Source organism: Phoenix dactylifera, unplaced genomic scaffold, assembly GCF_009389715.1.
Source record: "Phoenix dactylifera cultivar Barhee BC4 unplaced genomic scaffold, palm_55x_up_171113_PBpolish2nd_filt_p 000267F, whole genome shotgun sequence".
In the NCBI taxonomy this organism is placed as follows: domain Eukaryota; kingdom Viridiplantae; phylum Streptophyta; class Magnoliopsida; order Arecales; family Arecaceae; genus Phoenix; species Phoenix dactylifera.
In genome coordinates, this window is record NW_024067755.1 from 527,072 (window position 1) to 554,569 (window position 27,498).

At 44.3% G+C, this 27,498-nt stretch overlaps 1 protein-coding gene across 3 annotated transcripts; it reads right to left on the reverse strand.

Moving 5' to 3' along the window:
• Positions 1-740: 740 nt before the first annotated feature.
• LOC103696583 lies at positions 741-27,498 on the reverse strand. 3 transcript variants are annotated; one of them, XM_039117737.1, is made up of 5 exons: positions 27,253-27,498; positions 26,439-26,507; positions 3,149-3,309; positions 2,731-3,072; positions 741-2,598 (listed from the first exon to the last, which is right to left on the reverse strand). In XM_039117737.1, exons 3-5 carry the CDS (start codon positions 3,300-3,302, stop codon positions 1,139-1,141), a joined length of 1,956 nt encoding a protein of 651 aa, XP_038973665.1. In that variant the 5' UTR covers positions 3,303-3,309; positions 26,439-26,507; positions 27,253-27,498; the 3' UTR covers positions 741-1,138. The 3 variants fall into 3 exon arrangements, with proteins under 3 accessions (XP_038973665.1, XP_038973664.1, XP_008776476.1); XM_039117736.1 differs by having other exon boundaries at positions 26,439-26,510; XM_008778254.3 differs by lacking the exon at positions 26,439-26,507 and having other exon boundaries at positions 27,253-27,497.

Below are 27,498 nucleotides of genomic sequence, written 5' to 3' on the forward strand. Positions count from 1 at the left end.
CTTTTGCTTACAGCCAACAGAAATGGCTTCCTTTAGCTACATCCCACCTCCAAAATAAATAAATAAATAAAAGAAAAGGAAAAAAAAAAGAAAAAAGAACTAACATTTAAAAAGAGACAGCAAAGGGGCCTTCTCTTTTGCCTTCAAAATAGCATAAAATTTGTCACATATTTGTTACCCTATACAACTTCTGTAGGCAAACCTGCAGCCACTAAAGTACCACAACGGGCTCATTGATGAGAGCCGTTGTACATAACCTATTGCAAAAATGTCTGGTAACAGGCGCAAGCCTGATTAAACCAGATTCCAGAGGGATAAGGTACGTTCAGTCCTTTGCTTACAGCCATCAGAAAAGGATTCGTTTATGTGCCCAAGAGGAACGAACATCTAGAGCAACAGCAAGGGAGTCTCCTCTTTTTGTCCTCCACAATACCGATAGCATAAAATTCGCCACTACAACTCTTCCCAAATACAAATTCTGGAGGCAAACCAATGGTTGCTAGAGTACCACAAAGAACTCATTGAGAGTACCACAAAGAACTCATTGATGAGAACTATTAGATACAATCTATTGCAAACATGTCTAGTAATAAAACTAAATCAGATTCCAGAGAGAAGATACCTCCAGTCCTTTCCTTACAGCCATCAGAGAAGGCTTCCTTCATGTACCCAAGGAGGAGGCTGCCTTTTTATCAAGGACAAAGTATGAACATTTGCAACAGTAACAGTGACCCAATTAGTAATAACAAATTGCTGCAATAGAGCTTCATTAGACAGATAAATGTAAAATTAACCACTAAATTTTGTTTAGTTTTAAACAACATATTACCCCTTTCACAGAAAACGTGATCATGATGGAAAGATGATGGCTGCCCTACAAATAAAAAGATATTACAACTCACAGATGATGCAAACCATGAGAGCAATCTTTTAGGCCCCTCATGGAAGCACAACCAACCTCATATTTCAACACCAACTTTACAAGGCAGACCTGCCATTCTTCCTCAATGTACAACGGAAAATTGGAAAGACTGAACCAACCTGCATATATAACTACTTCAACTTTAGAGACTGTAAGGCAACAAGCCGAGCCATATGTGGGTGAGAGCAGGCCAGCACAGTATGCTCACAAGATGTGTCAAGGCTGGCTAACACCATGATTGTTGTTTGCATCGTTCTCCCAAGCTCCATTCCCAAACACTTCTTCAATCACATTACAGGTTGACAAAAAATCATCTTTCCCTGCACCACGGTTGTAAATGATATCCCATGTTTTTGGGTCACAATGACCATCAAAGAACTCATGATCTGTCATATCGCTTGTACCATCATTCCTGTACTCCTCAAGCAGGTTATCATGGTCCTCAATCAGACTATGCTGCATGTCGAGATTGTCTGCTGCACCACCACAAGAGTCAGCCCCATTCTGCTGCCCCTCAAAGGACATGCATGAATCATCCCGAACATCTTGCTCCACACCATTCTGCAAATTCTTGTCAATAAGCTGCACTGTAGGACAAAAGTTTGATTTATTACTGACACATCTTTCAGAAACACCACAGAGTCCTTCCTCATTCTTATCAGCAATGGGATAGTCCTCACACTCATCTTCATCATCAACATCTTCATTGATGTCTGTTGCTTCAGGGCCATCTTTACCACAAGCAGGATCACCTTGATTTGCAAGAGATTCCACTACAGAATCTTCTTCATCTTCCTCTGTTGTTGCAAACTCACCATCATCACTTTCTTGCCATTCATCATTGTCACTGTCCACATTCAATGGGTCTGACCTGTTCTGTTCAGCCCTCTTCCGAAGCATGAATACATTGAAGTAATAACTAACTAGCTCTTTACTGTTTCGAGAGGGTAACACCTGAGGTAGATGGTTCCAAAAGTTCTTACCTAATGATGCAGGATTAATAAGGACAACGTCTTGGAACAACTGTTCCTCCTCTTCAGTCCATTTCTTAGCCACATCCTCTCCCATGTCATCGAAACCTAACTCTTCAAACCTGTCCTGCCCCAACATTCTCCTAAGCTTTTCTCTTGCTTCTATAACATGCTGTCTCACACATTGGATGGAACCCTCATCCAGGCAGCTACAATCTGTCTTACAGTGCACAGCTCTAATTTCCGAAGCCAAAGAGTCAGAACAGGGCATTGGCATGACACAAGTTCCAACCCATTTATCACTATCATCTTCATCAATCATATGAGGAACAGCTGATGATGAACATGTCCTAGAGGTCAAAGGTGATGAAACACAATCATCTGAATCTTTAAAAGAATTCCTAAAATCTCGTGATCTCCACTCTGGAATATCAGCTTGATGATTTGGTCCAACAGCAACAGGCTTTCGAGGAGGGTAGTCAAAAAGAGGTGAATAGAGCTCTTCTACTTGATGGAACCCTTGTGCTGTTTGGTATTCTTCAAAATAACTAGGAAGAAAATGGACACTAACACCTGAGTCCAAATTTGTTACTTCTTCACTTCTACTACATATGATCCATGGCATGAGGCTGCTGGTTGCCTCTTTAGCAGAATCCTCAGGAACAGCAGCAACCTCTTCATTCTCTAAGTCCCTGTCAGAATCAACTGAAAGTAAAGGTGTCGGTCATAAACCTCTCCTCACTCCATTTACCATCTTAAACATGTCTGGATAAATTTCCTCAAAAGAGTATGATCATATAAGTGTTACATATGAAAATCGAAAATAACTATAAATACCTGAAGTAGGTAGTTTCTCACAGGTATTAAAAGGAATTTCTGGAAAAGAATCCAATTGTTTGTTTTGGTCTACTTGTTTCGGGCGCTTGCTTCCATCTCGGTAAGCTTCATCATCACACACAGGCCGTTTGCTATGGCCTGACATGACAACTTCACTGGTGCTACCTGACACCCCCAACATAATGGAGGTATCTCCCAGAGCAGGTGCAAAGTTATCATTTGTAGCATCAGCGCTCCTGTTCTCATATTCCTTGTTCGTAACAACAGAGATCGCAGTACTGGAATCACCTCCTACCCTCAATTCACCTCGAGTTTTGCTGAAGACATTCTCCCTTCCTCCATCTTTATATCAGAATAATGTTAGAAACTAAGCTAATCATTCCCTCAATCTTGCAAGGAAAAGTTTAGTTTAATTTACCTGAAGTTAGTGATTTCTGCGGAATACCTCTAAATGAAGAAATTTCCTCAAAAGAAGCAACTTGTCCATCATAATCAAATTGTCTCAGGTCTTCGTAAGCCAGCTGGTTAGGGTCAATGTCAGCAAAAGGATGTTTGTTATGCTTAAACACCATGTTTGACCTGCAAGATTAACAAATTTATGAAGTTTACATGGTTCAAGACAAAGAATTGCAGAAATTTAGATACCCATCTTCACTACAGAATAGAGAAGACAAATCTCCCAAAGGGACTCAACTCAAGCAATACATTTCTTCATTTCCAAAAAGGAAAATATGGAGACTTGTTTGACATCATATGGACTTCACATAAGTTAAACTATTTCAATTGATGAATACTAAAATAGAAATGGGGCATGGACAAATCCTGAGGGGCATGACCTGAAATTTCTTAAGATTTCCATATTTGAATTGATTGCGAAATATAGGTTTTCCACTTTTGTTTTTGTTTCTGAAGGGCAGGAGGATATTTTTACGTTAAGAAATATGTACAAGATCATTATCTAAATAAATTCTGGTATTAATGCTCACTTTTCCAAAGATATACTTCCATCTTGTCGCTCTATGAATGCTTAAGAGGAACAGGAAAAAAGAGAAAAGAAACTTAAAACCCAATTAATTGAGCTCAATCAAATACCTTTTCCTCCTTTTTTGGCACATAGTCCCCTTTCCTATTTCATTTTCAGGATTCTTCTTACCCATGTTTCAGCTACAAGATTTAAAGATGATTTTTTTCCCTTTCTTTCTAAAAGTATGGATCCTACACTAATTATATTTCGTTGAGCATCAAGAAGAAGATGTTTAAAGTAGTTATATTTTTAATTTTGATTTATATTGCAAATGAATGCAATAATAATTCCTTGGTGCCGTTATACAGAGACCAACGTTGATTGGGACGATCTGATTTATGCATACGATTTTACCATATTCATGTTTATATAGATTCCTCTTTTTAATATATAAACATTTAACTTTTATTTAAGATGCTTATTTTTTGTTTTATCAAATGACTTTAAGAAAGATAATACTCTTTTCTTTAGAAAAATTGGTCCAGTATAATACTTGTTCCTGGTCGTCTATGGTCTCCAACATGTATAATGATTTGTTCATTTTGGTAGTTGACATGACAAAGCAACATTTCATGGCAAATTATGTGTTTAGCGTATCATTGTGGAATAATTGCCAATGCTTCACCCACTAGCTTCTCTTGTATATATGTCCTAATTAATCATTCAAAATTCATAGAATAATTATCCAGGGTAATAAATTTCATTTATTTAGAACACCTCATATGTATCCTATTAATACTTTTGTAGTGCCAAATCTAATTGGGGTGAAGTCCGTAACTGATTAGTGCAATGAAAAGCAATGCATATGAAGCAAAAATCATGTCTCCTGTCCAACCTAATGTAATCCTGGCTCCAAACCAGCAAATCAACAATGTTAAACCAATGGGCCAAGGGCATTCACTAAAGTTATTGCCCCATAATTCTATTCCCATAGTCATCAGACAACAATTAACTAGCTTTTTTAGCTATCAATTGTCATTCCATAAGGTCCACAATGGGTTCCACAGAATTTCCTAATACATCTCCATCTCAAGCAGTAGACTGCCTGTGTATTGCACTCTTGTTTTGTCACTGGGTTGTTAAGAATCACGAGTGACGCCTGACTAGCAGAATTGAAACGTTTAATTTTTGGAAGTAGAGATGCAAGTGTTTCATACACAAAATGCAAGGTGTCATAGAAAACTTAATCACAAATCAAATCTTGACATGCCATTTATGATTTGCTCTACACAAATGCCTTGAGAACAAGAAGAAGAAGAAGAGGAAGAAGAAGAAGAAGAAGAAGAAGGGTTCACATTAGCAGAACAAGAAAAAGTGGGTTAAAAACAGCTGGCTGCAGCTGGAGACAGGAGAAGCTTGTTGCACAACCCTAGAGCTGCCATGAGTTCCTCTTTTCCCCCCTATCCCTAACTGGTGAAGTCACTTAATAAATCTCTCAACACTTTCTTTTTAATTGTGAAGCTTTGATCAGCTTTGATGAATGGCTTTGATCTATTACTGCAGAAGTTCAATAGATTAATCAAGGTGTGTCTTGCCTTGTCCCTCAACAAGGAACACACCTTTGCACCTATCTGTGCGCCTCTCTAAACAGGCTCACCTCAACACAAGCAAAGCACTTGGGGTGGGCTTTGCCTGCATTTTGCACCTAGGCACGTCTTTCGAAACACTGCCTTAACAAAAGGTTTATAATTTCATGAACAAAAAGGTTCTAACACCATTCATTTTCAACTCTTAACTTGTAATGTAGGAGAACACGATGTAGGCTAGCAAGGAAATAACTGCAATCTTGAAAGTCATTTGACGAACTAACCAATAGGCAAATAAAGAATTCTTAAACACGATCATTTAGGTTGGCATTAAGCGAGAACCTCAATCAATCAACTTCTAATAATGGGAGCAAACCAACCTAATCTCACTAATAAAAGACCATTAACTTGCAACAGTTCTAACTTCATAAATCTTGTTCAACAGTCAATGAGTATTTGAAAGAAAAAAACAAATCATCAATCACAGCAAGCTTCACCAAATCATTTTCCCAATTCATCTAGATATTTCTATATCTTCTTTTCTTTTTTCAAGACCTTTAAATGCGATTTTAGAATTTCTTCATGTCATCATTTATATTCCAGATTTCATGAACATGAAAAACTTTTTAATAGTTCTCCCATCACGATATTCCCTATAAATACCACTGTTGCATTCCTCCATTCCCTCTTCAAATAAAGTTTAGAAAAGTAATAATAAGGTAAAGCAAAAGGAATGAAAACAGAGAGAAAACCATGTGATTACTACAATAAAAAGACACTTCGAATCTCATGAATGTTCTAGAAATACTGTCAATTTTGTTTCAAGGAGTTCTTCACATGACAAACAATAAGTTTTCTTTTTTTCTTACATATTTATTATCTCTACCCCCCTAAACCAACTACCTCATCTATCTCATGAATCCAATCAAACCTAATCAAGGAAATCATGCTGACTAATAAATTTCATTCCTAAGAAAGATTAACTTCATTGGTCCAATTCAGATTCCATCTCTCAGATATATCTTCCTTTTACATCCTAGCCACTGGAAATCCAATTTATTTGTTTCCTAAAAAAAAGGAGCTATAAATGGTTCACATTTAGAATGCGCATCTCATGTGCAGCTCCCATATGTGTCCAAGCAAAACATGCCATATCTATGATATTTTTTTCCCTTAACACTTTTTTAACAATTTTAACATTCAACTAGACTCTAAGTGTGTTCTTAGTTCAAGGTGATGGGGTAACAAGGCCCACCAACTCACCTTACCATGCCAAATGGCCTTTTGAGAACTTGGGCATTAGGACTATAAGAGGGACAAAACAGGAAATAAAGAAAAATCAGTATGCATTCAACGCTTCTCCTCTCTTTTAACTCGACCGTTTGAAAAGCTGAATAATTCTAGACCACTAGAAAGGCAAAAGAAGTTTATTCTACTATTACTGTCATTCCCCCCATGTTGTACTACTTAAATAAAGGACTTTTTGATTGTCTGTATGTTTCACTAGAACAGATTTCCACAAAGCATGATTCTTTGTAAAATAGGGAGAGACCTGTTTTTCATAAAATTTATTTTCAGGTTTTATGACTTGTCAATTTTGACAAAACAGGTTTTATGGAAAGCAACCAAAGAATCATTTTTTTTTGTAAGATTCATTCATTTTGAGTATTTTTTCTAATAAAACTTGCTGACCAAACAGTCCTTAAGCTACCTTCTGCATGTAAGAAAACAACTTAAAGATTTATTTTTCCATTTCATCCAACTCTATGTCTATTATTTTTTTAAATGTTGTGCCACCATTAGTTCAGTCTGGAAAAAAATGGTATATCTCCTTCCTTTTTGTATGTGTACTCCCTCTTAGCTGTCCCTTTCTAAAGAAAGAGAAAGGTAGATCAACCAAAAGTGCAAGCATATATAATAATTCACATAATGAGAAATAACTAACCAATTTTGAAATACATCAATGGATCATATTTGTACTTTTATTTTAATTTTACATTTTACTTCTGCTCACATTTTATTGTTTTACTTTCATTTTCAGCATGGACATTTTGAATTTTCTCTTTTAATCTTCTATTTTATGTTATTTTATAATATTGCCAATGCCAGACCCAAGTCTAGATGAGAAGGATGGATACTTTATTTTGACAACTAGTTGCAAAAATATGTCAAACTATGCAACCATTCAAAACTTGATATGTATCAATATTAGGGCAATAGTTATTAAAACCGGGCCAGAGACCGACCCAGCCAAGGGGCCAGATCGTTGGGTCACTGTTCCAACCATCAGGTCATGTGGTGGAACCGGGTTTACAATAAAACAAATTAAAAATTCAAAATATAGAATAATTAGATATAATGTACACAAATATATAATCATTGATATTTTTTAAATTTAAATACCACTCTTTTTATCATATGTATCTACATTCTAAACTACCCTATAATTGCAGCATAACCAAAATCATGATTTTTTTTAAAAAATATTAAAAAAATATTTACAATGTAAAATATTCAAAATCCTTTAATTATTTTAGATAATGAAATTTTGGAAATAACCTAAAGAATAAAATGGGGCATATTTGTTTTCTTCATTTTTTACTGAAGAGAAAGAACTAAATGTTGAAAAGACCTGGATGCAAGCAATGTCGGACTTCATTTTCTACAAGAAATGCAAATAATGTGGTTTCTACGTATTTTATAGAATTCGTGCATTTACACCGAATATTGAGATCTCTTTAGTCGAAGCACAATCAAAATCATAAATTTTTTAAAAAAATATTAAAAATTATGTACAAAAATGTAAAAAATAAAAGTATTCGATATCTTTTAATTATTTAAATAATAAAATTTGAAAATAGCCTAAAAATAAAATGAAGCAAAGTTATTTACTTTATTTTCTTCTAAAGAGAAAAAGAAAAGGCTTAGATGCAAGTAATGTCTCACTTTATTTCCCTACAAGAAAATATTAAATGCAAGTAATGTGGCTTCTATCTATTTTAAAGAATATGTGCATCTACATGAAGTACCAAGATCAATTACATTATATCGTGATACTAAATTTCTCTCACTTTTAGCACCCTTTAGAGAAGACATAAGTTAGAATCTTCAAATTCATATTATCCACAAAATGATGGTTAAACTAAAGTTGCTAATTGAAGCTTGGAAAATTTATTATGGAATTTAGTTGGAGAAAAGTCCAAAAATGGGATCTTATATTACCATAATGTCATAGACGTGGCTATAGACTCGTCGCAAGAGGTGGCGGCATGGGCATGGCACAATGCAATGGAGGATCTTGTGTGCGCCAAAAGGTGCAATGCTCCTCAACACTTTGGAACTACTCGGGTCACCATTGGGTGGATGCCTTGCTGGGGTATTAAGGGGAGCAATGTTCAGACGTGGTGCAACATGACCATGGCATGATATCAAGAGACTCGAGAAGCTTGATATTTGGCATGGTGATCTATCACCAAGACGTGCTCTTCATGGATTTAAGGAGAAGCATAGTGCTTTAGACACGGTCCCGACTCCCCAAGACCCGTAGAACATAGGCCCACATGGCAAAATCGTGGGGCAAGGCAGTGCCACGCCCGAATGGTCCTGCATGGAGGCATTCAGGGCAATGTTGGTCAAACAAGCTGGCCACATTGCACGGAGGAGATTTCCATGAGGTCTATCGTCCAGGTATTGTCCAAGCTACCCTATGCATTCCTGATCTCTGTGATGGAGCACAAAAGTGACAAGGGACTAGCCAAGCAAGGGTTTGACATACCCTACCAAGCAAGTCTCATGAGCATTGCAAGACGATGTCTCATGCAGATGCACGTGTTCACTTAGCTGTGGAGCATAAGTATGGCTGAAGGAATATTGATCAGAATATTATGCCTTATAGCTGGGCCAACAAGCAAGGACAACCAAGAGGGTCGTGTAAAGGAGAGGACAATGTGGTGCAAGAATTGTTCCGGTCAAATAAATTTACTTGATGGGCAAACTTTGATGCCAGTGTCATGGCAATGCGCTATGATGTGCGAGTCGGACATGGACCAAGAATGTTGGGTACAGCCATGGATCTTGAGCATTGTGTCAGAGCACAATAATGTGCAAACAAGCCATGAACATTGTCGAGCAATATGGCCATGGATGGAAAGGCATGATAAGGATGAAAGATCAGGATCATGGTACAAGAGCAATGTGGGGAAGCTTGGGTAGTGGAACCCAAGAGGGCTCAAACATGCACGATCAAACGTAGCTTTGAGAGGTTACGGGGCATGTAAGCTTAGTGGTCCTGCTAGGTGACACTAGACGATAGTTTGCCTTTAGCCTCATACATAGCTATAGTGTTGCATGGCCGTGTAACATGGATTTGGTCTATGTAACTTGGAAAGGCGTTGCATGGTCATGTAACGTGGCCTTTGCCGACTTCACTTTAAAAAAAATCCAAAAATAAAGGCCAAAGCCACTTCTTTTTTTGAAACAAGGACTCCACCCCTATTCCAATGCATCTCCTCCCTCCCTCAGCCTATCTCTCTATCCACCGCCCTCACCCTCTCTCCTTTCCTCTCTCCGCTTCTCCCTCTCCCCCTCCCTCCACCTCTCTCTCTCTGCTGCCCTCTCGCTCTCTGCCTTCCTCTCTTTTCCTCTCTTCCCTTCTCCCTCTCTCCCGCCCTCACCGGTTTCTCGTATTAGGTGGCAAAACTGAGCCGGTCTACCCCCAGTACGACTCAATATGCCCCAAACTAGGTGGTTCAGGATGGTACCACCAACCTTGGTGGCTGGTGGATTAGTGGTATGGTAGATATGTCGTGGCACAGAAGCACACTACTGGGAATCATGATATCTTGGGTTAGCAATACTTGGCTTGTGGGACAAAGCCATGAAACTGGCACAGAGGTGCCAAGTTGCGAAGCACTCCTAGAAAGAGTCTATACTCCGACACAGATGCGCAAAAGCATTGTGGTCAACCCAAGGGGTCAAGTTTACTTACAGGCACTCAAGGGTATCACATCTGTTCAGTTTGATAGTGTCCTGGCAAGGGCATAAAGGTGCATGATTGGTTGTGTGGCTAGATTGTTATATGTTTATATGCATGTCCACCAGGACCCAAAAGCGTTGGCCTTGGTGTGTGGCATGCTAGGGTGCCACACGATTATTTAGCACCCTGTGACAAGAAGCAGAATTTGTTTTTAACTACTCTGGGAATCAAACTACTCAAACGAATCCAATTGTGGTGGTTCCAAGAGCGCCTATGGAAAATTCTAATGCTAGCACTTACAAGATGATTGATGAGCAATTTGCATGATAAGGGTCCAACGTTGAAAGTTCAAGTGCCAAATACAAGGCTGAGAAATATAAGCATAGAAGATTTCAAATATTTGAAGTTGGTGCTTTGATGATGATACATCTCAGGAAAGAGAGATTTCTGATAGGAACATGCAACAAGCTTGAACAAAAAAAAAAAGATCAGACCTTTCAAAGTTTGAAGAAAATTAATGATAATGCATATGTTATTGATCCAGTAGGTATGGATATCTCAATTGCAGATATGTACAAGTATTATGAAAAGGAGATGTAGCAGATTTGTACAAGTACCATGAAAAGGAGACGCAACCCGAACAAAGTGAAGAATCGATGCAATAGAGTCCAGGAAAACCAAGGACTTCAACTCCATTGTTAGAAGGACAGGTGTCAAATCCAATTTGAGCCAGGATAGGAGTAGTGTTTAGTAGCATAGTCAATTTGGCTTCAATAAGTATGCATGAAAGAGTGGTACAGGATAAAAAAAGTACATGGTGGATATGGTTTTAGTGACAGGAATTTAACGAGATTCAATTATTGAGTTTACAGTGGCTTATGATCAAGCAACTTCAAATACATATATTAAGAGAAAAGATGAATATTTTGTAACCTTTAAGAGTGGACAAAATTATCCCAAACACATTACATTCATACAGAAATAAGAGATCAACAAGCAAATTTTTAAGGTGCTATCAAAGAAAAGCTTCGCCACACATCCTAAAATAATAGTATCAGACATACATACTAAGTGTAAAAGGAAAAAGATAAAACTAATAAATGCCTATACCTAATGATAACACAGTGGAATTTAAAAGGGGAAAACATTACATCTTTAGAGCGAATCTATTAAAGGAGAAAAGCTGAAACTTAAGAACTGAACTAAATATGCGCATAAGCTGGACGATTATATTAAAAGACTCTGCAAAAATGTTTCTAGAGAGTCGGAAGACAAAAGATATGCACATAAAGGAACTTAGTAGTGGAATAATGAGACACAAAAGGCAGTTAAGGTAAGGATTTGCTTTAGCAAATGGCAAAAACAAAGGATGCCTTTTGGTAACAACAGCTAGTGGAACAGAGGAGAGAGAAGCTCTGGGGAAACTCCTAACGGCTAGTTTCCTGCCGAAGAACTGTTCAGCGGTGTCAACGCTGGTCTAGGCGAAGGGGTACTCCGGCGTCGCGGGAGGCCGGCTGTCCATCCGGGTGGCAGGACAAGCGACGGGATCCAAGCAAACAGCTCGGCGTCCCCCAGGGCCACCCCCCCACTCACCATCTTCTTCCTTGCAGGGCGCCCGATGGATCGGAAGGGGAAGCAACCAGCGGGGACGACAACGGAGGGAGCGGCGAGAGGCAACGGTAAGGGTTCCAGCGCCTGGACGAGGCCGGGGCTGTGGGTGACTCAATGGCCCACGGCCGCGGAGGTGGAGCAGCTGAGCCGCTGCTTCCCGGAAGTGTTGGTTCTTCCGGAGGAGCCGATTGAGGTGGCTCGGCTCGAGTGGGAAGGGCGGGCGGCGGTGGTCCGTAGCTTCGGCCGCCGTGTCCCAGCCGAGTGGGTGGCGAAGGATGTCGCCGCTCGATCTAAGCTGAAGGAGGTGGTAGCCGTCCCGCTCGTGGACGGCTACCTGGCCCTGAGGTTCCGGTCGACGGAGGACCGAGACCGAGCACTGAGCGAAGGCCCGTGGGTGGTGGCCGGGCAACTCCTCGCCATGACCCCATGGGTTCCCGATTTCGAACCCGGGGAGGAGGCCGTGCAAACGGCAATGGTGTGGCTCTGCCTGCCTCGTCTGCCGCCGGAATACTGGTCGACGTCGACCATCCTCCACATCGCCGCTCGAGCGGGCCGGCCGGTCGCTGTGGACGGCGTCACAGAGCAACAGCAGGCGATGGGGTTCGCCCGGGTGAAGGTGGTGGTCGACACCATCAAACCCCTGTTACCGGGCGTGTTGATCCAGGGGAAGACGAAGGTGAGATGGCAGCCCTTCGTCTTCGAAAATGCCCCGGCTTTGTGCTCCCGGTGCGGGCGGATGGGTCACCAGGCAGCGGCTTGCCGCTTTCCGACGACCACTAGCGCCGAGAGGGGTTCGGCTTCGGCTTCGGCAGAGGTGGACCCGAGGGGCGGGCCTGCTCAACAGTCTCCGGGCGTCGGGGAGGAGGTACAGGGACCGATCTACGGTCCCTGAATGGTGGCGACACGGCGGAGACTCCCGCGAGAGAATCGGCCGCCGCGGCCGGGGGAGATGACCGAGCCGCACTCGGGGCCTGGGTCGTCTTCGACTCGGCCGCCGTCTCCGGCGGCTCGCCCAACTACGCCGGTGTCCCCGGCGGACACCGACGGCTGGCAGAAGCCAGCGAAGGTGGCACGCCGCCGGTCACCGCTGGCCGTTGGGGGGGACGAGCACCCGGAGCCCCCCTTCGGCCCCCTTCAGGTGAACTCGGCCGATGATCTCCTGGCCGAGTCAGGGGACCCGGAGCCGAGTCGGCGACTCGGCAAGGCCCCAGTGCGGGCCGATCCGAAGCCTAGCCGGGCGGCCGCGGCCCGAGCCCAAATCCAGAAGCGGCCCAGGCCGCCGGCGGGCCTTGGCCCACTTGGGGATCCCGGCCAGGGGGCCCAGCTGGCCCACATGCTTGTGGGCCGAGGGAACTTGAATGGGCCGGCCCAGCGCACCCGGGCCCACAAGGCCGGGCGCTGAGGTCGCGGGCCAGTGGGCGGCCCAGGGCGCGCCCCGCGACGTTGGCACGGCTCACGCCGTCGACGCGCCCCGCGCCGTTGCCGCGCCACGCGCCATCGGCGCGCCGAGACCTGGGGACGCGCCGGGCGCTGAGATCGCGCCCGACGCTGTGGTCACGCGGGCCCAGCGAAGCTTGGGCCCGTGCGAGGATGCGCGCGGCCGACGGGCCGCGCGGACTGCTGAGGAACCGCAGGCTCTGGGCCTTCAGGCCCAGCCCGCGATTGTCTCCTTGGGCCAAGTTCCAGCAGGCCCAATCAGCTTCGGGCCGGGGGAGTCGTGCTGAACTTGCGTTGCAGGGCCAGAGCGAGGAACCAGCTGGGCCATTTCGGTACAGCCCTCCTTATCGGGGAGCTGATTTGGAGCTAGTACCCCCCGTGCACGATGGCCATGCCCTTCTCTCTTTGGGCGAGATGAGTGAGGTACAGCCATGGGACGTGCAGGTGGGCACTGACCTTGGTGGAGTTTTCCGGTTTGGCCCGCGGGTGAGTAGGGGGAGGCTACCTCCAGCAGGAGTGGGGCCAGGGACCACCTCGTGCCGCTTCCGGAGGGGAGTCAGGCTGCACCGCTGATGCCAGGAGGGGGCACGGACCACACGACTGCTGTGCAGCGTATCAGGGCAGCAGCCATGCAGGTCGTATCTGATGAGCAGCGGGAGGGCCCAGGTAGCGCGCTTGAGGCTGGCCCCGCATCCCAGGGGGAGGATGGGTCTGAGGCCGACTACGTGGACTGTGATCCGTGAGGGTCCTAGCCTGGAATTGTAGGGGGGCGGCCAAGCCGTCCTTCATATCTTCCTTCAAACGGTTAGTGCAAGTTCCTTGTCCGGAGATCTGCTTCCTTAGTGAGACCCGACTATCTGGTGAGGAGCTTGTACATTTGAGACAGCGCCTGGGGAGAGACTGGGAGACATACACAGTCGATTCCCGGAGGCTGTCGGGAGGTATCCTGCTCCTGTGGAGGCGAGGGGTGGCGACCTTTGATGTCTTCCACAATTACCCCCAACAGGTAGTTATGGTTGTATCGACACCTGATGCTGCTCCGTGGGTTTTGTGTGGGGTGTATGCGAGCACGGATTACAGGATCAGGATAGTCCTCTGGCAGGAGATCACCAGTCTCATCGCCCAGGGTGTCCCGACAGTTGTAGTTGGTGACTTCAATTGCATCTTGAGTTTGGTTGACAAGAGGGGAGGGGTAGCCTTCATGGATAGAGTGGACAGGAGGAAGTTTCGCGATTTTGTGTCGCGTACTGGCCTGGTGGACTTAGGGTTCTCTGGACCTCAGTTTACGTAGTGCAATAATCAGCTCGGCAGTGCTAGGGTTTGGGAGCGTCTAGATAGGGCCTTTGCGTCCCCGGACTGGATCCTCCATTTTTCTACCTGCAGGGTTAGTCACTTACCTCGGATCGCCTCGGACCACTGCCCCCTGCTGATTTCCACATCATCGGGACCTAGTCATCACAGCCCCTTCCGCTTTGAGAAGGTTTGGCTATCGTACCCCCAGTCCTGGGATATTGTCCATGATGCATGGCGCATCCCGGTGCGTGGAGATGCTATGCACCGGGTGTCGCACAAACTAGAGTTGGCCAAGAGGCGTCTCCGGCGATGGAACCGCGAGGTTGCGGGCGATATCTTCCGGAGAGTAGAGGGGGTAGAGACTGCGATCACTGAGTTGCAGAGGAAAGAAGATCTAGAAGGTGCGCTCTCGGTGGATGACATGGGTGACCTTCGGGGGCTTCTAGCGACTCACCACTCACTACTACGGCAGCACGAGATCTTCTGGCGACAGAAATCTTGAGTTCAGTGGGTATGTGAGGGTGACCGCAACACTAGTTTCTTCCACCGGACTACGATTATCCGGAGGCAGCGGAGCACGATCCATTCGCTGCGAGACGGGTCTGGACATCGGGTGGAAGGTGAGCCTTCCATTCGACAGATCCTGCTGGATTTCTTCCGCGCCAGATGGACGAAGGATGAGGATTCCGGCGACAGAGACCACCCTCCGAGGGTGGATGCGAGAATCAAGGATGATGAGAACGCAGCCTTAGTCCGACCGGTGTCGACACAGGAGGTACGTGAGGCAGTCTGGGCTTTGGCTCCAGACAAGGCCCCGGGACCGGACGAGTTCCCCCCGTTCTTTGTCCGACAGTACTGAGGTATCATTCGGACAGCGGTGGTAGAGGCTATTCAGTGCTTCTTCTCTCAGGCGGTGATGCCGGAGGATTGGAAGGCTACCTTCATCATACTCATTCCGAAGCGTCAGGAGGCGGCGGAGCCCTGTCACTTCAGACCCATCAGTTTGTGCACAACCTTGTATAAGGTTGTGGCCAGAATAATGGTCCATAGGATGAAGCCCCTTCTGCCTGGCATCAGTCAGAAGCAGGGGTAGGGCTGTCAACGGGCCGAGCTGCTCGGGCTCGGCTCGGGCCCGGCTCGGTAAAAGCCCGGCTCGAGCTCGGCTCGTTAGTCAAACGAGCCCGAGCCCGAGCCCAAAATGAGGCCCGTTTAAATCTGAGCCCCAGCCCGAGCTCGAGCCCGAGCAGCTCGCGAGCCCAAAAGAGGGCTCCAAAATTGAATTGGATTGGTTTGAGTTCGGACTTAGCCCGTTAACCCAAACCCAATCCGTTAATCACTTAATCCTTCCCTCCCACAGTCCCACGGTCCCACCTCCTCTTTCTTTCTTTTTTTTTCTCTTCTCCTTTCGGACCTTTCTTCTGGGTTTCTCCAGAAGCGTCCGGGTGTCCGGTGTCCCTCCCCTCCCCTCTTCCGGATGTCCCTCCCCTCCTCCCCTCCGGGTGTCCCTCCCCTCCCCTCTCGCCTTCCTCCTCCGCCGCCGATGCCTCGCTGCCTCCCTCCGCCGCCGATGCCGAGCTCGGTTCCGGAGGTTTCGATCGGAGACTGGATAGGGTTGTCCCTCCCCCTCTTTCTTCTCCGTTTCTCCCTCTCTCTTTTCCCCTCTTTGCCGACTCCTCCACCGGCGACGGCGGCGAGACTGCGACAGAGGAGGGGAGTCCCTCGCACGGGATGGTCGGGCCGCGGCCGGCGACGCCCGCGGCCGAGCCCGCGGCGCCCGTGGCGTCCTCGGCCGTGCCTGCGGCAGAAGCCCGTGCCGGCGGTGCTCGCGGCCGAAGCCGGCGGCTGCCGCACGCGACGAGGTGAGTCATTCTTCTCTTTTTTTTATTATTTCTTTCTTTCTATCCTTCTTTCTTCTCTTCTTCTTCTTTTCTTTCTTTCCTTCCTTCATTCTTCTCCGACGAACCGTCGGAACCGAGCTCGGCTGGCGGCTGCTCGTTCTTCTCTCCGACGGTCGACGGAGACAGGAACGAGGATGAGGATGGGGCGGGCTCGGGCTCGGGCTCGGGCAAACGAGCTTCACGAGCCCAAGCCCGAGCCTAAGCTGTGCCGCCCGAGCCCGAGCCCGAGCCCAATACTGGGCTCGGTACCGAGCCCGAGCCCGAGCCCGAGCCGGAGAGTTGGTGAAACGAGCCGAGCCGAGCCTGCGGAGGCTCGGGCTCGGCTCGGCTCGTTAACAGCCCTAAGCAGGGGGCATTTATAGCTGGCAGAAATATTTTCCATAATGTTCTGCTGGCCCAGGAGATGATGTGGAATCTTCAGCGAGCATCGAAGCGATGTAGCTTAATGACTATTAAGCTGGATATGGAGAGAGCTTACGACAGGATCAGATGGAGATTTCTTCAGCAAGCACTGGAGGCATACGGGTTCCACAGGCGATGGATCGGTTGGGTCCTGGGGTATGTCAGGGGGCCAAAGTTTTCTATCTTGGTCAACGGCACACCTTCACCTTTCTTCGAATCCACCATGGGGCTGCATCAAGGATGCCCTCTATCACCTTATTTGTTTATTCTTTGTGCTGACATTTTGTCTCGTGATTTGCAGAGGGTGTGCCCGCAGGGAGCTGGAGGCCTATGTCCCTGCCCTAGGGGCTAGTCCTCTTTCTCACTTACTTTTCGCTGACGATTGTCTTCTTTTGGCCAAGGCGCAGGTTTCTGATGCATGGGTCCTTCATAGGGTGGTAGTGGATTACTGCATGGCGTCAGATCAGAGAGTTAACTTCCAAAAGTCAGCTGTTCACTTCAGCCCGAGCACGGAAAGCAGGGTCAGACAGGAGATTCAAGGAATTCTGCAGATACCTGAGCAGGAGGAGACATTGACCTACCTGGAAATTCCCATCACAGGCCGCAGACTACGGGTGGCAGAGTGCTCCAGCCTGGTGCAGCGGGTAGAGAACAGGTTGGAGGAATGGAGAACGGCTTCCCTGTCTATGATGGGGAGACTGACCTTGATCAGATCGGTGTTGGGGTCCATACCAGTATACCTCATGGCCAACACCGTGGTTCCGAAGACGACCTTGCTGAGGGTCGAGCGACTGCTGCGATGCTTCCTCTGGGAGTCACACGGCGGAGGCCGCGGGGTGCATTTGGTGGCCTGGGAGCATGTCTGCCGACCTATCAGTGAGAGCGATCTCGGGGTGCAATCCCTACTGGAGCGGCGCGAGGTTTTCACTGCTCGGCATGCAGCTCGGTTCCTGCTAGAGCCACACGGGCTATGGAGTCAGGTGATAACGACCAGATATAGCCGCGAGGGCTCAGAGGTGGCATGGAGTGGGCGGCGAGTCTCTTTCATGTGGCGTGAGATTGGGAGGTACTTGCCGACAGTGTCGGCAAACACCAGGTGGCTGATTGGCGATGGGCGGAGTATTAATGTGACTGCGGACCCATGGGTGGATACCGCCCCACTAAGATGCTGGCCGACCATGATCGATGCTAAGGCAGTGGAGGGGTTGCGGGTCTTCGATCTTCTTGCCCCGGAAGAGTCAGCATGGGATGACGCCAAGCTACGACAGTTGTTTGGAGGATACCTAGCTGAGAGGATCCGGTCCCTTCCGGTGCCAGGTTGTGGGGGGCCTGATGTCAGGATTTGGGGGACCTCTTGCCGGTCCAGTGTCAGACTGGGAGACCTCGCCGGTGTTATCCAGCAGGAGCATGAGCCGAGGCAGGACTGCACTTGGATCTGGAGGTCAGAACTTCACCCGAGGGCGGCACTCTTCCTATGGAAGGTGGAGTGGGACAGCCTTCCGACGAAAGCAGTGCTGAGCAGACGAGGCTGGGGGATCCCAGCGAAGTGCGGGACATGCAGTGTTGAGGAGTCGATCGACCACATGCTCTTCCAGTGTACGTGGGCAAGGTCGGCATGGCTGTGGGCAGGGTTCCCGCAGGGGGTCTGGTGTGGGAGGCTTCAGTTTTTACAGATAATGCAGCAATGGTTGGCCCGCCCTCGGACATGTCAGGAAGCTATTTGAGCGACCTGCACAGCACATCAGATCTGGCTGGCAAGGAACGCCCGCACCTTCGGTGAGCACAAGATGTCACCGAGGTTTGTAGCGGAGTTCGCGCGAGTACAGGCATTGGAGATCAGACCTTCTTCAGATGGACCTCTAATAGCTCGGAACACCTGAAGCACTGGCTCTTATCGAAATTAACCTTTTGGCCTGTGGCCCAGATTCCTGATTCCGCTGGTTGTGAGACAATATGCTGGGTAATAAGCCCAAGCAAGAGCAAACAGAATCTTCAGCTCGCTCGCCATTTTTGAGTTCGGAGGGCTAAATCAAAAATGTTGAATTGTCACTTCTTATTTAATCATTCCCCTAGTCGTTAAGGTTCCCTCTCTGCTCCGGCAGCTCCTCAGATGGTGTTCTTCACCTGAGAACCCCCACCTCCGAGTTTTCTCAAGGTCAACTTCGACGGATTGGTTCTGGATAGAGGCGCGCGAGGTGGTGCGGGTTTTGTGATACGGGATCCGCACTCCAGAGTGGTGGCAGCAGGTAGCTGTCAGTTGTTCGGCACGTCGGTTTCCAGGGCAGAGCTACGAGCTGCCTGGGCGGGTCTTCGATATGCGAGGCAGGTATTGCAGGCTGGCTCGATTGTCTTGGAGGGCGACTCGGCCACAGTTATCAGTTGAATCTAGGAGGGGCTGAAGGGTGAGGGCACAGACCACCCCTTGGTTCAGGATATAGGGATGATGTGTGGGGTTGGGGTGGCCGTCCAGGCCAAACATGTATTCGGAGAAGCTAATGGGGCAGCCGATTGGGTGGCTGCCTTCGCGGCTCATCATTCAGGGTACACCCTCTGGGTGGGAGAGGGGGAGCTGCCACTGGTTCTCCGTGAGTTAATGTTTTTTTTACTTTATTGGGTATATTTGTACACGTATTGTATGAAAACCCGTTTTCAGCCAAAAAAAAGCAAAAACAAAGATTTTGAAAGATATAAAATACTAAGAAGGATGTTGACATGATTATAAATAGTGCTAAATATGTAGCATATAATAATAGGTTAGGTTTTAAGAGATGTGCGAATGAAATTTATAGAATATCCAATATAGAGGAAAGGAATTATAAAGATTTCGATGAAGATATATGCATTAAGAATAAGGACAATAGTATATTGGTGAAAAATGAGAAAAGAAAGATGAAGATGTCATATTCAAAACTTGTTAGGCGAGGATTCTACCAAAGAAATGTTTATTATAGAGAAAATTAAAGAGACGTCAGGGTTAAATTTGTACAAAACATAGAGCTAAGGTCACGGCTTTGAAAAGGATACATAAAGGATAAGTCATTTGTGCCAGGTAAAGTACCTATTGAGCTTTGGAAAGTTATAGGATATCAGAACCTAGTTTACTAATTTAATGAGATTTAACAACTAAGGCAATGCCCATTGATCAAAAAAACATTTTTGCACCCATGTATAAGTATAAAGGTGATGTACAAAATTGCTCTAGTTATTGAGGAGTTAAACTTATAAGGGACTCTACGGAGTTATTTAAAAAAAAAAAGATAGAAACTTGAACAAAGATTGAGGAAAATGAAATAATCTCAAAGAACCAATTTGGATTTGTACTTTAAAAGATCAACATAGAGTATCTTCTTGAAGATTCTACATATTGTCAAGCAAGCCATCCTAATTTGTTTGGTGAATGGGATGCCTCATGCTCCAACACCTAGGATGGTGGGCGCCCCGTCCTATTCAGGTTCATTTTCTGACTCATCCAATCCTGACACTCGGGACGATAGGATGCCCGCCATCCCAACCAGTATTTAAAATCTTAATAATCTTACTTATGCAATTAATTTAAAAATAGAGAAAATGAGACTTGGAGAAAACTTATCTAAACTGGCAAGTGTTCAAGTATTCCAAAGTATCTAACACGGCAATCTTAAAAAACTGGAATATATGGAAAATATTAGTATTTTTTTAGTAGAAGACTAATAGTTTTTTCTTGTTGAATGATTAATGCCTATCTAGCAGCAAAAAAAAGGCCAATTGCTTGGACACTCGACCATGCACTAATCTGAATCACTGTCACACTCAGAACCAGATAGGTTCCTGACCCATGTGAATTGGATAAGGTCCCAACCAAGGTTCGCCGTATCGACCGCCGACGTACCGGTGCAGTCCGGTACCGGTACGGTATCGGTACCGAACCAAGCCAAACCGGTATCGTACCGAAAGTGCCACAGCGTGCGGCACTTAGCGCGTGGCTTTAGCCACGCGCTGTCTTCCATGAAGAACACCCTGTACCGGTGCGAACCGAGCCGGTTCGCACCGGTATAGGCCATGAACCAATCCGTTCTAATCCAGATTGGGTCGGTACTGATTTCAATAGCCGTACCGTACCGATGCCTACGGTACGGGCTGAACCGACCGGTACCGGTCGGTTCAGTAGACCATGATTCAAACCAAAGAGCAGGAAGACTATTGGTAGAGTCAAACAAACAGTTATTCAGATCTCCCATTCTACCATCAACTTATTTTTAATTTTAAGTCTTTTCTGTTAAAAATCAGAGTCATCACCGGTCCTTGCTCTGCCCAAAACTTTAGCCTCCAAACTCCCTTCCACCCTAAGCGCTCAACACCTCAAGAACATTTGCATTCTTTCCTTCACAGCAAAACACCCATGACATGTCGAACACACATATCTGGATAGTGAGCCTCATTTATCTAAAAATGCAATAAGTTTCAGTTCTCTCTATAATCCCATCCAATTCATTGCTTGAAATTATATGAACTTTATAATGGTCTCATCAATGCTTTGTTGATACAAGTTAACATCTCCTTCAGAGTAGGTCTGCTGTACCGACCATACCGACGTACCGATGGGCACCAGTACGGTACCGGTACCCTACCGAACCGATACTATACCAGTTCGGCTGGTTCAGGCAAAAGCCAAAAAAATTTGAGGTCGGTACGAGCCGATCGGTACGGGCCGGTACCGGGCCGGTACGGAGCCGGTACGGGGCCGGTACCGATTGCGAATAGTCGGAACCGAAAAATATAGCTGTATCGTACCAGTTCCATCCGGTACCGATACGTACCGGCCCGTACCGACCCATATCGATCGGTACGGCAGACCATAGTCCCAACTATTAGTTAACATCACTTAAAAAACCCCTTGCTACCTCATGTTAGCTCTTGGGAACCCTTCGAGTTGATGCGAGGATTCAACACCTCTTACTCATCCCCCTTCATCACAAGCTAAGAAGATACATGGTGGAAAAAACCAGAGAAAGGAGAGAGAAAGGCTTGCTACTTGGAGTGTGCATGATGAAAGCCCCTTGAGGAAGATATGAAGATCCATTCTTCCCTCCTCTTTCCTTTAGGGCTATCCTTTTTCCCTTTTTTGCTTTCATGGTTTAATCAAGCTAAGAAGGATAAGAGGTAGAACCCTCTCTCTCATTCCTTGAGGTTTCGATGATTTGCGCCAGCATAGGGCTTCACACGAGATGGAGGTGTGTCATGGTGTCCCATCATATCTAGAGTGTCATGTCATGAATCTGTATGGATATGGAAAAATCTCAACTCAAATAAGCCTTAATCCCACATACTAGTGGGGTCTGCTACCTGAATCCTTTTTCTTTATTTTGCTTAGTTTAAGGCCACTCTTTCTAAAAGATGTCGAGATATCAAGTCCTTCTTTACTACATCCCATGTAATTTTTGCCTACCTATACCCCTCTTTCCTTCTACACGTATCAAATCATTCCTTCTACATGTGGGGGCATGGCAGAAAACCCAAAAATTGCCATATCCAAGAAATATAATTTTTAGGGCTTTGAGAAGGAAGGGTAACCATCAACAGTACATATTATCATTAAGGATATACATATGTATATGCTAGAGAATTAAAAAGCATTAAGAGCTGCTATGATTTTACTACGACATTTCTAGTTACAATAGGCTTGCACCAAGGATCCTAGGTCCATATCTTTTGGCATTAGTTATAGGTGAACTTATTACTAATATTCAAAAAGATGTATCATGCTATAAATTCTTTGAAGGCATTATAGTGATGAAAATAAAAGTGAATTAAGTGCTAAGATGGATTTATGGGGGAAAAAAAGCTTCAAAAGACAAGTTGTTACAAGATCAACAAAACAAAGAAAATATATAGAATGTTGTCTTTATGAAAATAGAAATAGATATGAGATTATAACTAAGATTAATCAATAAGAGATACTGCAAAATGATAGCTTCTCTTATTTGGGATCTATTATAAAAATAATATAATGACAAATAAAGATATATGTTATAAAACTAAAACTGATTGGATGGTGTAAAGAAGTGCTTCTAGGGTATGTTGTGATCTATGCAGAAATAGACAATTTAAAGGAAAGTTTTGTAGAACGACTGGGTCTATAACATTATATGGCTTAAAATGTTGGCAATAAAAAAGATTTAATAAAACAAATTTAGCAAAAATGTGAACATGAAGATGGATATGTGGTAAAACTAAAAAGGGTGGATTGAGAGATGACTTTATTTGTAGATTCAAAGGAGTTCCACAAAATAAGGGCAACGTGATGGAAAATTGATTCAGATAGTATTGGTGGCATGCTCAACAAAATTCAAAGATATCATTATGGATGGACACAGGGAGAAAAGAGGAATTTCCATTATGCTGAAGTATGTAAGAAAGGGGAAAACCTAATATATCACAAAAGGACATTGTGAGAAAAGAAATGGAAAATCTAGAAACAACACTAGAGGTGGTTCTAAACAAGAATGATTGGTGAGAATCCATAAAGAAGACCCCAAAATAGTCGGGTTAAGACCTAATGGTTATGGTTATGGCTATTTTGAACTTTTCTTCTGATCTACTTGATACTTTTTTTATTTACTTTTTAGTACAGTTTTTTATTTTCTGGTGTTGCCTTATATCTCCTTTTAGTATCTCATTACTCGACCATTTAGAGGCTATTATATACATCCAAGATCTGTTTTCCTCTATCCGCTTACATCCCTCATGCCTTCTCCCATCTTCCTTCTATAACAAAATCACTCAATCCATTTCAGCACTCTTCTGTGTATATTCATGTAACAATGCCAATAAATGTGGGCTGCACTCTTTACTTTTAAAATATTCAAATCTGGATAATTAACCATTTTAAGCTTTTTAAAAAAAAATAATTATATTGCTTAATACGACTTACATTAAATATGATAAACTCATGATTGCATATTTCATATAACGCCTCTAATATCCTAACTAATGAATCCACCATTTACTTCAACTATACATCTTAAGGGTCTATTTAGATGATTGAGCTGAAAATCTTATTAGATTCGTGGATTGGGCCAATACAACCAGCAAAATTATAGGATTACAGGCTGAGCTAGGCCTATATTCATAAGTATCCACAAGTAGCTTAGCCTGTAATCTTATAATTTTGCTGGTTGTATTGGCCTAATCTACAAATCCAATAGGATATTTAGCCCATTCCTATTTATTTGGGCACAAAAATTCATTTGGAAATACAAAATTATACATTTCACAATTTTTTATACCTAATACATTAATATAATTCATTTTGCATGATGATTTTTAATATAACGATATTAAAAAATACATATTGGTTATACAAAAATAGTTATGATCATTAATTTTAATTGCAATCAAGCCATCCAAAACGATTGTTTGAATGGTTTTACTAAAAAGTAAGGTCCAAGAAGATAACATAACCTATATCTATTAATAAATGAAACAATGCATTAACCAATGAAAAACAAACGTACCACAAGCAAACCGAAAATTTCTGTTTTAGCATTGTTTTAAAAGATTTTAGGCGGAAGCAGGGTGCCCAAGGGATTACTTAGTGCTTAGGCACTAAGCGGATGCTGGGAGTTGGAGGCGGTCCGTTGAATTAAAAATATATAAAAATTAATAAATATGAGGAGATCTATTGGAAATTCAGAAGATAGTACTAGCCTACTAAATGTTGTGGTATATCAATGACCAAATCTGAAAGTAGGACCAAATCAAAAGCATTCTTTTGAACATTATAATGAGCTAAACTTAAAAAAAGGGACAATATTGAAGAATGGCATTTTTCTTTTGTTTCCTTGTTGGAGCAGCAAAGGTTAAAATCCTTGGCGAACCACCACCAGTAGCTGTGGCGGCAGCACCACTAACAGCAATGGATATGACAGCACCAGCAGAAGCAATAGTGGCGGCAGTAGCACCGCCAGCAATAGCAGCAACTATTGTTTACAACTCCAGCTACAGTCATTCCTATTGAGAACAACCTTCCACGGTCTACAATGGTGAGCTAGAATAGCAACACCATGTGTAGGGTTCCCACCTCCATCCAACCCACCGTCACTATTATTGTGAGCAACCCGAAATAAAAGAAAAAAGAAGATGAGTAGGTAAAGAAGGAAAGGAGGATAGGAAAACATCAGCTTAGCTGATTACTAATTGCCAAGCATCAAATCCATCTTTGGTGAAGTCCAAACCGCTAGTCCATTTTTTTCTCATCATCTTAAGCTTTAGGCCTTAGGATTTGCCTCAATAAAAGCTATGTTCAAAAGGTATTAGGTTGGCATATGTATTAAGCTAATTGGTCGGATAGCAGGTTAACAACAAAGAATTGACCCAAGCTAATCCAACCCAAACCCAAGCACTTGACTTAATCTCGTTCATCAAGCATAGATGTGCACCTAAGCACCTGCCAAGTGACAGGCTGTTTATTTGTCATGCCCAGGGCCAGCTGGGAATATGAGGACCCAATCCACCTTAGGTGACCGCATAGGCGAGCGTCTGGACCACTTTTTAAAACAATAAGTTTCATTAAATTTCCTAATGGGTTAATACAGGGAACAAGTTTAGGCTACCACTAGTGGCAACTAGAACACCAGAATAAACAAAGATTGGGGGAAAGCGGTTTCAAGGTTGCTGCCCCCCATGTGTCGCACTATTCACTGTGTGAGTTAAAGAACAATACACAAGGGGGCATTGATCCTACAACTGCCCCTCTTATCTCCCTATGTTCTTAGGTTGCAGTCACCATATACAATGACAGAAAACCTTTCCTTAATACAAACCAATACCGTCCCATTATATTTTCTAAAAATTCATCTCTCATTTCCTCCAAAGTTTACCATATACAACATCAGAAAAGTCAATTCCATTCAATCATCTAGTATGCAAGATTACAAACATATGTACCATCTAAACATACCAAGAAAACGTTTCATATAGCCTGTCCTTCTCAAGCACTAAAATGTCAAGCAACTAGAATGCATTAGGAAGCATTCCAAAGGAGAAAAGCAAACCACTATGAATCAATTAGCACCTCCATCACAATAAGGTGGTGACCTTTTTTGGAAAATGGGAAGGGGTAGCCAATCCCCACAAAATTTATAAAAATAATAAATTTAAATTAGTGTAGGTAGGACACAAACCAAGGTCACTAGTATCCAACACCCAATGACTTTACAAACTAAACCAATTGGACCCACCAACTAATTGCTGGCAAATACTTCTAATTGTAAGTGTCATGTATCACAAAAGCAAAAGAGGCATGGATCAGCAAACGATACTTTATCTCCAAATTGTAGCAAAAGAAACACTACAAGCAAGGGAAATACTCCAGCATCGAATTTGTCTAGGGTAGGCACTCCGATGTAACTCCATCCTATAACGAAGCTGATACATCATCGACCACCAACTTAACAACACATAATTTCCAAATAATGGACATCAACATAAACCATACAAAATAGAATCCTAATCTTAGGATGGTCTATGATGCCAAAATAGAGCAATTTATCAATTCCAAATACCTTTAACAATGCTTATGCAGATTGATCAAATTGCAATACCCATCTACAAGGCATTATTTCGCTATTTTCCTGCTGATTTCCAAAAGAGTCTATATCAATACTATTTATACCGTAATGCATATAATGATTAAAAGTAAATATCTAAACACTTTAACCATTTATCAATTAGAGAGTACGAATGGTGTTTGTGTAATCCGGAGCAAAATAAGACAGCCAGATTAACAGTGACAAGAAAAAAGAATTTCCAAATGCCGGTTGAAGGTGGAAAAAATACAAAACATCGAAAATAAAAGAAAGAACCATTCTTTGCCCACCTTTTTTCTTATTGCTGCTAAATTCTCCAATCCAGTTCCAGATTCCTTTCCAATTCCACCACCGGATTTTGAAATCCAGCTGCCTTCGGTCTGACCCCCTCATCCTCTCTCAATCATTATCAAATTTTTCCCTTTATATTCGTTGCCCCAGATCAATTTTAGGATTGGGTTTCGAAATGTTTGCCTCCATATCTCATTCTAACCTAGTTCTGGATCTCTAAATCTAATTGTCCCGAAATATCGATTAATACACGTACGTGCATCGTTCCCCTCCATCTATTTATCCCGACCCCTCTTTCCATAGGATTTTGAGCACGTAACAGATAGATCCAAGAACAAACAACGCGAAATCCTCATCCAAGTGGAAGATCGAAGGCTTAAATCCAACCAGATAGTAAAATTCAGGCATGAATCTAACAAAAGCAAGAAACTTAGATGGATCCAGGCACAGGACCATGGAAATCCACTGATAAGATTAGGGTTAGGGTTAAAGAACTTACCAGAGATGATCGGGACGCCGGAGTCGATGATCCGAAGGGTCAAAGTAGAGATCGAAGCACCGGAGCCTAAATGTTGCAAGCTTGGGGACGGGGAAGGGGGAGGGGGAGGGGGAGGGGGTAAACGGAGGTTGCTTGGATGAGACCGATCACCGGGGGTCGGCGTGAGGAGACTCGTGGGGTTACGACCGTCGAGGCACGAGGCTAGGGCTGCGAAGGAACCGAACCCACTGGCTAATGATTGGAGAG